The sequence below is a fragment of the Zerene cesonia genome, chromosome 23 (assembly GCF_012273895.1).
Source record: "Zerene cesonia ecotype Mississippi chromosome 23, Zerene_cesonia_1.1, whole genome shotgun sequence".
Lineage (NCBI taxonomy): Eukaryota > Metazoa > Arthropoda > Insecta > Lepidoptera > Pieridae > Zerene > Zerene cesonia.
Window position 1 is genome coordinate 2,475,587 of NC_052124.1, and position 10,757 is coordinate 2,486,343.

The following is a 10,757-nucleotide window of genomic DNA, read 5'->3' on the forward strand; positions in this document are numbered from 1 at the left end:
GCTATGTATATGTCGCAGGGAAATGAGGATATCATCGGATATTTCGGATTTTTGGATATCCCCGGGGATAACATGAAATTGAAATTACGTTAGATGTCAAATATTCATATTTATCCCCTTTTTTTACTTACCATGTTTAGTGATAGGAAGAAATGCGAATTTTCCCTAAACAATTTAAGTGAAATTAATGATTAATGAATTAATTGGTTGGGTAGGTTACATTTTCGGACAAAGTCCTGTACTCTGACGGCATCTACTAATGCGTAAAAGCAGCGCACGTCAATATCGTAATGTATGGTTTGTCGTTGCAGTTATAGTATCATGTTGTGTGTCATACACCCGTCATATATTATTAATTACTTTTCATACTGTAATATTCCGTTCAAAACGTTTTTTTCGAGCGAGACATCAGACATCAACACAATTGAATTTCTTTCTTTCCACCAAAATATTTGTTATTCATTGTTAAATTCCTATTGAATTGTAAAAATTGTCGCTTTCAGTTTTAAATATATACAAACTTTGTCTTTTACAATAAGAATTTTGGACTAACAGTCTTAAAGCTAGCACGATGAGATTTAAGCGCTACCAGCGCGGCCTCTTACGAGTTGGCGTGGATATAAGTGTGGTGGGGCAGACGGGCACTGAAGATCTACGCAAAAAAGCCGCTGGTAGTAGTTAGACTCCTTATAAAAGTATCTAGCATATAAATAAACTAGCTACTCCCCGCGGTTTCACCCGCGTAAGTCCGCATCACGTAGGAATATCGGGATAAAAAGTTGCCTATATGTTATTCCAATTGTCCAGCTATCTACGTACCAAATATCATTGCAATCGGTAGTAGTTTTTGCGTGAAAGAGCAACAAACGCACACACTTCCTTACAAACTTTCGCATTTATAATATTAAGTAGGATGGGATAGTAGGATTACGCACTTCTGTCTTTCTTTACATATGTACTTAGTCCCCACTGGAATTGTTCCAAAGAGGCATTCAACCTGTTACTATGCTGCGTTGGTTTCCAGGTGCTGAAGAAGTAGATGGTGACACGCCACCGCCCGTTAGTTCGGCCTTCACTGAAGACAACGTTATGAACTGCATCGTTGGAGGTGGTCATGCCTTTATACTCAGGGTAGGTTTGGATATAATTGAGCCCGATTTGTTCGCTTAACCTCTCTTCGTAGAGGCCCTTCCGGCGTGTTGAGGAATGAGGAATCCAGAGGCCATTCATGCGACAGCCCAAGCCGAGTTTCGTGATCGTCGGCAAGGGGGGACGCCCTTGAGCGTGTCGCTACCAGAGTGAACCTTCAGTTCGCCCATGCGTTCGTGCTAAGATGTAGTAGCCCTTCAGGATAACATCGGGATGCACCACAAATGAAACCGTTCGTATGCTCTCCCACATTATTAGTGTGATGGGAGTGGGAGGATTTGTGTTTCTGTATACTCGTTCATTATAATATGTATCTTGCGCAGTCGTCTACTCTCAGTCGCGAATGGCCACCCTGACTAAATCCGCGTACACGGTGCATCGTAGATACGGGAACCAGTATCTCTTAATAAATGTAACTTTCAATAACTAACAAAATAAAATTGATTCAATAAGTCTGTACCATCGTAAGCCGTGGAGAAAATTCGTTAATATTTCAAATTGAACGGATAACTCCACAATACGAGAATATATCAAGATTTCTTATAAATTTAGGTATCCAGTTTGTTTGGTCTGGCTCCGCTCCGCTTCGAGCCTCGAGGAAATGGCTTCACGGTCAGAATTTCGAAAGGGATGTGCATCTACAGCTATATTCTGATCACAGTCCTGGGTGAGTTGTTTTGGTCAATTTTTTAAATAATTTTTATTTAATAAACTCAATACATTATTGCCATCTATGAATTGGTATGAAATTGTATAATTTAATTGGTACTTATAGTTAGAAAGTTTTACGTACATGAACTGTCACATGTGGTGGAATTGTTATTATATATTTATCTATACTAATATTATAATGCTGAAGAGTTTCTTTGTTTGAATGCACTAATCTCAGGATCTACTAGTCCGAATTGAAAAATATTTCAATATTAAATAGCCCATTTATTGAGGTAGGCTATAGGCTATATTTTTACCACGGGCAAAGCCGGGGCGGACTGCTTGTTATATATAACATAATACTCTTATTTATATACAGTCATTTTCACCGTATGCGGTCTATGCGCTGAAATCAACGTTGGCCTAGAGCTATCAGTGAAAATGTCAACCCGGATGTCCCAGTTTGTGTCTACATGTGATGTGCTGGTTGTGGCGGTGACGGCTGGCGCTGGGGTGTACCAGGCGCCCAAGAGGATGCGCAGCATGATCAGTTTCATGGATAGTGTGGCAGCGGTAAGTGTTCATATCCATAATAATTTGCTGAGAGTGCAATAGGCACACAGAGTAATGAATTCAGAATGAAGCCAGAATAGTATCAGTATACCTAGTACATGCATAGTATTATCCTTATGGACACTTAAGATATATCTTATGTTATAGTGACTTATTACGACAGGTGGATGAAAGTATAGGGGCGCAGTACTCCAGGGCTACAGAGCGCAAGCTTTGCGCCATGCTAGTGGCCGTCCTGATCTTCTTCACGATTCTCATTACTGATGACTTCTGCTTCTACGCGCTACAGGCAAGAAAACTTGATAGACAGTGTGAGTGTGACTTTTGGATACTATTTTTTGTAATCGTTCTAAAGGTGTCGTAGCTTATTGGTTACATCACCTGCAATGCAGGAGCAATGTATTCAAACAAAGACTACTAACAAGAGACTAAAACAATTCTTTCCCCATTACATATCTGCATTATCACTGCGTGACTTAGACATATACCACGGGCGAAGCCGGGAGGATCACTAGTGAATTAATAAATCGGTAATTTTCTGTAAAGGTTCTGACCATTTTTTGTTGTTGACCCAATATATTCTGATCTTCCCAGGGGACGTGGTGACCAATTACGTCGGGTTCTACTTACTGTGGTTCGTGGTAATAGTCCTGGAACTTCAGTTCGCGTTCACCGCGCTTTCGGTTCGCGCGCGTTTCCGGGCTGTCAATGATGCATTGGCGCTCACTGCTAAGCATATTAATTTACCTGGTATTTACTTACTAAATTATTAATATTTTTGTTGGTCACATTGTAATACATAATACTGCATATATAAGTATCTTAAAACTACTGTATACAAAAAAAGTATACAGATATTTAATAATAATTTGATGTATTTTTAAGGTACGGTTTATTGAGAAAATATAGCACTTTTATTATTTTGGCTTTTACATGCATTGGGAAGGGTAATGAAAGGGAAACAGGCCTCCGATTCCTTCACTCAGAAACACAGTAGCATGTTACTATTTCACGCCGGTCCACTGTGGGTGTGTGGTACAACCCCGGTGCGAGCTGGCCTAATTCATGCCGAAGCTTGCTTGACTCCCACATTATAGAATGTATGACGATTTTTAGAACGGAACAATATTTCAGTGGAAAAAATCCAGGAGCAATCGCCTTTAAATATATTTGCGATACGCGTGGCGTCTGAGTCGCATCGGGCTCATAACATCAGTTTACTGGTTGATTGTCTACCGCTCACCACCAAAGGACATCAAGTTATTATACGGAAAGGAGGTATGTGTGTGTAAGGGAAAAGTAAAGGATTAACAAATAGAAAGAAGGAATGGACTGGGACGGTTGAGGAAAAGGAAACGGGCCTCCGGCCTGAGTGGAGAAACTCATCGTACGAAACACAGTGGCATGCCACTATTTCACGCCGGTTTTCTGTGGGGATGTGGTACTTCTCCGGTGCGAGCTTGCCCAATTCGTGCCGAAGCGTGCTCGACTCCCACAATACTTATTTTCAACTGTTATGGTATCTCTACTAATAAAAATATATCAAACAAGACAAATTCTGTACATTGAAATAGAAATAAAAATAGAAGTAAGTATTTTTTATTCGCAACTGTTAAAAAATCACATATCTTATAATTCTAAGCAAAAACAAGCAATAACAATTATTTTGAAACAAAAATCGAAACGACTCAAACGCGAAAAAAAATGAATATAATTACTATAAACTCTACCTAATCATCTATATAAAGTCTCTCGTTCTTCCAGTGAGTGGAAGGCCCAAACTCGTGGTGGGACCATGTGAGGCGATACGCCGGCTTGCACTTCTCCACGGGACCTTGTGCGAGGTCGTGCACAGGATAGAGCAGAGCTACGGCCTTCCCCTCGTAATAATCCTCATATCAACGCTGCTGCACTTGATTGTAACACCGTACTTCATGATTATGGAGATCAGTAAGTAATTGACATGTCCGTGATCATTGAACATATATCAGCCTGAATTGTTTGATTATTGAAGTGAAACTTCTTTAGAATCGTTGTGATTTCAAACCTGATGCAACGGAAAAACGACAGGTAAGAGACACAAATACAAAAATGTGTAGAATGAAGCCGGCAAAGAATGAGACGGAAATATACATACTATTTTATATTTTATATACATGCATCTCATTCTTTTGTCGATTTACTGAAGTTTCACTTCTATCGTGTGTGAATCGCACACACACCTTTTTTTTCTCTTCATTTAACCTCTTATATTAATACGCCCCTCATAATAATCCGCTTGTAATAATTTTATATTGTTAAATTTGTATATTATCAGGAGGACAACATGGATGGATCCAAACGCACCGGCTAACAGCGCATATGCTGGATCAATAGCCCTTAGACATTTCGCAAACCATTCGAAAATTTGACTCAAAAACAGTTGTATCTTTAGATAGCATTGACTTAGAAGATCGTTCTTTAATCAAGGGACAAAAGACTTTAATATTTGTCATGCATTTCAGCATAACCATGCGTTCCTGAATAAAGATCTCGATAGATCACAAACAGACAGACGGACGAAAAAGTGACCCTATAAGTGTACTTCCTATCTTTTCCTTTTGAGGACCATAAAAAGAAAAATTACTGTGGCTTTAATTTTTTTAGTATTATCGACGCACCGGATTCACTTCTTGGTACTACATTTTTTCTGGTGTGCGACCCACGTGCTGAGGATGCTAGTTGTAGTGGAGCCCTGTCACTACACCATCACTGAGGTATTTACGAACCTTTAAAGCGTAGATAGAATCTGGCCAATATAACTTGTCTTTTAGTAATAAGAATTTGAAAAAAACATATATGTAAAATTGTATATATTTCGTCGTTTATTGGACGAAAGAGGACGAATAGAAAAAACGTGACTTCTATACCAGTAAGTATTTCTAAATACTATAACTAAAATACATTTACAATATTATAAACGGCTTCTCTTATTTACTTTAGAACTGTGTGAATAATTATTTAAAAGAATATCATAATATTCAAGGTCTATCTATCACCACAATCCTATGATGATTCTCCTCGGTATCAGGGTAAGAGAACAGAGGAGCTGGTATGTCGCCTGATGCGCGCTACACCGTCTACCGGCACCCTGCTCTCACGACTGGACCTGTTCGCGCGGCAGCTGATGCTGCAGTCCGTCTGCTACTCACCCATGGGCATGTGTACTTTGGGACGACCGCTTGTCGCTTCCGTGAGCCTAATCACATAATTTCCTTAGCGCTTAATGTAAAAATAACTCGAATTTTAGGCCCAAAAGAACAAAGAAACTGGTATTTCACATGTCCACGCCACAGCTGATGCCGAAATCCGTCTCTTATTACCCTTGGACTTGGATATTTTGGGACGATCGCCCGTTCGCGATCGATCGATCGCGCATTACACTGCGCGTTAAATAATAAGGCTAGGCTAAGTCGCCCTTAACACTAGGGCATTTAAAGCAAATCTAGTGATAGATAGACACGGCTTACGAAGAGCATAAATTTTCAACTTCCCACACAGTTATTACTAGCAAAATTTTAATATTTTAAGGTTAATGTAAATCTCGCTAAAGGACCTTTTTATTTGTTAAGCCTATAGAGTGTTTAAATTATGTTTTGTAGCAAGCTTTTTAATAATTTACATGCTAACCAACACAACTTGAATGAAAATATATTATTTTACCTACATTTTAAGCATAAATGTAATTCAATTTTTTGGTACAAAAAATAACTCTTTTATTTCAACATGTTTCAGGTTTTTGGTGCAGTCACAACCTACCTGGTTATATTGATACAGTTTCAAAGATACGATTCGTAAGATCTCAACTACATGACGGCGATAATCGTATCAAAAATGGAACTATGCTTACGGGCTTACCAATACGACTTTGTTAATTAGTAGTAATTGAGCATAATGTAAGATAACATATTAACTATGACACGATGTTCTTATAACTGTATTTTAATCAACTTCAAAAAAAGTAAGAGTTCTGTGTTCCAATACATATTATTTATACTGTATGTAAAAGTGAGCCCACGGCTATTTTGTGTACTTATAGTTATTCGTAAATTTTAGTAAGTTTTTAAATTATTTTATTAGTAATTATCTTAATTGATGCGTCGCCAAATAAACGAACCAAAAATAATGAAATCTTTCCAACCATTTTTAGTTATAAGTAACGACTTATCATTTTTTATGTTGGCGTGAAAAAGCGAGTTGAGCCCCATGTTTACTAAAATAAAATTGCTTTAATTGTATCTCAATTGGTTTATGTCAGAACAGTTTGACAGATTTGATACTTCTACTAAATATATATGATCTATGATTTTCCATTGGAACATAGTGGAGTTCAAAGGAATCGTATATTCGTAATTCAAACTAAATTCATAGAGTCATCCAATGTTTTGAGGCAATGTGAACACTGGGAACAGTGTCATCCAGACACCATTACATTTTATTGGGTTTTTTTGAAGAGTATACGAATTTCGTTATAACTAGCTGCGCCCCGCGGTGTCACCAGTGTAAGTCTGTATCCCATAGGAACATCGGGATAAAACTTTCGCCTTGCCTATGTGTTATTCCAGTTGTCCAGCTATCTATGCACCAAATTTCATTGCATTCATCATTCATTTTTCATTCATCGGTTCAGAAGTTTTTGTGTGAACGAGTAACAAACATACATCTATCCTAACAAACTTTCGTATCTATAATATTAGTAGGATGATTATTGGATAATAATGTACCATACCCTATATCATGTGTTATTTTCATCATGTGTTATTTTTTAAATTTTTGTCTTTTACCACAGATAACATAGTACTATACTATGTTCTAATGACAAATGGATATATCCGAATATTATGGAAATTAAATCGGTCCGATCGTCTAATAGTAACCGACCTACACCGCCCATGTATATTTGCAGACGCAATGTCCCTTTAAATCTGCCAATAAGTTTGGATATGGGGATAAAGAAATGATTTACGATGAGATAAAGGTAGTGGAATGGGTAGGGTGTTAAAAGGGTGGGTAGGGCCTTTGAGATTAGAAGACAAACCCTACCTGCTTCACTGTGCCACGTGGACGTGGAAGAAAAATTAATGATAATTTGTTATTTTTTAAATAATAGACTTAAGAAAATTATAATAATAAAAGTCTTAGAAAAGTTTTCCGTTTTACTGGCTGTTAAGACAACTTGAACACTTGCAACTAAGTAATAAATAACTTAGATTAATCTATACTAATAATGTAAAGAGGAAAAGTTTTTTTGTTTGAACGCAATAATCTCGAAACTGGACCTGTTTCAAAAATTATTAATATTTATGACCAGGAGGACCGCTGTTTTAGTAGTACCACAGATAACATAATACTGTACTGTAGCACCTTCATGTCCACGAAACCCCTGCGTTTTCAAAGGAAATTCTTCTCTTGCTTTCCAGACACAAATCATCAGATAAAATCGCTTAGCTGCGATGCGAAAACACAGACACAAAAACACACGAACGTACTTTGATACTTTGACATCAATCAAACATCGTTTTACAATCAAAATATTAAAACACCGTAAGCTCGCTTTGTAGGTCCTATTTATTGATGGAGACTTTATCCTCTAGTACAAATAGCTGAAAACTACAATCAGTTTCATGTTGGTATTATCATAAAATCACAGTAATATGCGATGCGTGTATATGCGTATATACAGATTATAGAATTATGCTTCTGTTCTAAAGCAGCATATCTTTTGTATGTTTTTATTTTCGGTAGCAATTTAATGTTTAATAAAAGTGTGAAATGTTTTTCATAGTCTATTTTTAATTATTATAATAAAATTTAATATTGTAGTCCAAGTGGATATGAATCCAATAAAAAACAAATAAAATTGATATCCGTTGTGGTGTTGAATAAAAAGTTGTGTAACGACTTTCTTTAATATTCCTATAGAATAAAAACAAGCTACAATTTTATTGAATAGTCTAGTCACTAGGCAATAAAAAAGCAAAATACATATTATGTCACTCACGAAAAACATTGTGTTATCTACACGTGAAAGAATTCCAAAATCAGTCCAGTTGTTTCTGAGATTCTTTATAACCGACGGCCCTAAAAACGAAGGAAGTTACATTACGGTTTTCCTTTTTTGACTTCGTTCCTTGATAACTACGATAGCTCTCAACCAATTGGCCTTATCTGGAGTGGTACTCCCAAGTGATTAAGCTGACTTTTTGTAGGAAAGAATGCAATCAAACAAAATTGTTTTTATAATATTTATTAATTAGATTACCCAATATTAAGACATACACTGGAACGGAACTTGCACATCATTATTTTCAATTAAATAATGTTCTTTGCGCCTTGACTTTTAACCTATGAGAACTGGCATTATTTTAAATATTTATCTTGTAAATACACAATAATATTTGCATATTAGGAAAAACAGCTCAGCGGTTTTTTATTACACTCTCTAATTGATGATTAACTGGTTTTTTTTTTCTCCTCGGCATAATTTATATCTTTGTTTTATTTAAATAAACATTGATTCTTTTTTACGATATGCATTGTGTCATCACATGGTGCAATTACACATTCGCGTTACATTCGTGTTGTTAATCGATAATTATTCGTACACACATTCGTAAGACGTGTATCTGTCCATGTTCGCTATTCGTGTCCCTTGCTTACATAAAACCGCTCTAAACGCGAATACGCGAATGTCAAGGTATATAGTGCGATATTTTCACATACGTGCGCTAGTCGCACGACTATTTAAATGAACCTGTATGGATACACATCTTCATGTAGGGTACACATATTAAGCTATTTTCATAGATCTCTTACAACGTATAGTCTTCGAATGCATGTTATACTCAATTACTGTTGGCTACACATCATTCCCGACACTAGTCCTAATGCGAGTTAAATGTAGTTGAGTCTGCTTCTACTCAACCAAACCCACAACCAGCTCAATTTTATTATTCGATGTCAACTCATTATCTACACTATTTAAAGCTATAATTCCACAGACAAACACAAATAAATATATTAAATAAATAACACACCTATTTTAGTGAGATACTAAACGCAGTTAAAGCACATATTTTACACACAACCTTTCCTTACTTATCTACTTATATGTGAATTATTATCGAAACAAATACTTTTTCACCTCAAATATTGCACTTAATTCTTCGTTAGTTAACCGCACAAGTTTCACAGATTGATTCCAAAGTCTCATTGCAACAGATTCATCAAATGCTTTGCGGCTAGCATCTTTCTGCTTACAATTAGCGAAATACTTTCCAGTCGCCAACCCAGCGTCATCAACAGCCAGAAAAATGGCCGTCTGAGCACCTTCTAGAGGACTCCTCGCAAACAGTAACATGATGTATATAAAAATTTGCGCAAATACGTTCTTTGTATGGTTATAAATTCCAGTCGATACGATGCCAGGGTCCGCACAATTGATAACTACGTTAAATGTCTTCAACCTTCGCTTTAACTCACGCGTGAATAGAACTAGACTGAGCTTGCTATTGAAGTAGGTGGTCGACCAGTGGCTAATCGCATTGTAATTGTCGATATTCGTGCTTGCTCTTCTATGTGAGAGGGATGACATGTTGATAATCCTCGCGGGACCACCATCGGTTCCTGTCTTCTTCAATAACGGCAGTAATAGAAGGGTTAATAGGAAGTGCCCATAATAATTCACTTGCATCGCATAACTCATACCGTCGCTCGTTAGATGGTCATCCACCATACACACTCCCGCGTTGTTAACGAGGATATCCAGTCTACTTTCTTTTTCTAATATATCGCACGCAAATTGTCGTATAGATGCTAGCGACGAAAGATCTAGATGTCTGTATATAACTTCTGAGTTTCTAGAATATTTCAGAATTTCCTTCTTCGCTGCTTCCCCCTCGTCTTCAAAGGGACATGCTATGATCACTCTGGCTTCCCTCACCGCAAGATCCTTGGCTATCTCTAAGCCGAGACCAGCCGTACCCCCCGTTATTAGGACGGTCTTTTCTCGAAGCTTCTTGGTTGAATAACACATAGCGTAGTTACATTTTAGATACGCTCGATATATCGTAATGAATAGAATGAACTGAATGATTTCTATGATCATGTCTGTACAAACAAATTGCAACTGGAAATGGTGGGTTGGGCAATTTTGAGAGCTTATATATTATTTTTTGTGTCCGAGATTTAGATAAAGACATTCGGATGATGCCAGATAGATTTCTATAGCTAAGATAATCAATTAATGAAGATATTTTTTCTCATACTAATGGAGGTACGGTAGCATATTAATGTTATTTGCATGACAATGAATTAAGACATACAATAATTGTCTTGATTTTGCT

At 37.0% G+C, this 10,757-nt stretch overlaps 2 protein-coding genes across 2 annotated transcripts; one reads left to right on the forward strand and one right to left on the reverse strand.

The window, feature by feature from the left end:
- Nucleotides 1–1,089: 1,089 nt before the first annotated feature.
- Nucleotides 1,090–6,210, forward strand: LOC119836254 (gustatory receptor for sugar taste 43a-like). The gene is made up of 10 exons (XM_038361534.1): nt 1,090–1,131; nt 1,702–1,816; nt 2,180–2,373; nt 2,537–2,684; nt 2,968–3,123; nt 3,508–3,651; nt 4,138–4,323; nt 5,020–5,129; nt 5,444–5,605; nt 6,148–6,210. Exons 1-10 carry the CDS (start codon nt 1,090–1,092, stop codon nt 6,208–6,210), a joined length of 1,320 nt encoding a protein of 439 aa, XP_038217462.1.
- Nucleotides 6,211–9,532: 3,322 nt separating this feature from the next.
- On the reverse strand, nt 9,533–10,447 carry LOC119836171 (retinol dehydrogenase 13-like). The gene has a single exon (XM_038361427.1). The coding sequence runs from the start codon at nt 10,445–10,447 to the stop codon at nt 9,533–9,535; it is 915 nt and encodes a 304-aa protein (XP_038217355.1).
- Nucleotides 10,448–10,757: the final 310 nt, after the last annotated feature.

Coding starts and splice junctions, on each gene's coding strand:
- LOC119836254 (XM_038361534.1), top strand. CDS start 1,090: ATGAACTGCATCGTTGGAGGTGGTCATGCCTTTATACTCAGG. Junction 1,132..1,701: donor GTCATGCCTTTATACTCAGG/GTAGGTTTGGAT, acceptor TTATAAATTTAG/GTATCCAGTTTGTTTGGTCT. Junction 5,606..6,147: donor GACGACCGCTTGTCGCTTCC/GTGAGCCTAATC, acceptor AACATGTTTCAG/GTTTTTGGTGCAGTCACAAC.
- LOC119836171 (XM_038361427.1), bottom strand. CDS start 10,447: ATGTGTTATTCAACCAAGAAGCTTCGAGAAAAGACCGTCCTAATAACG.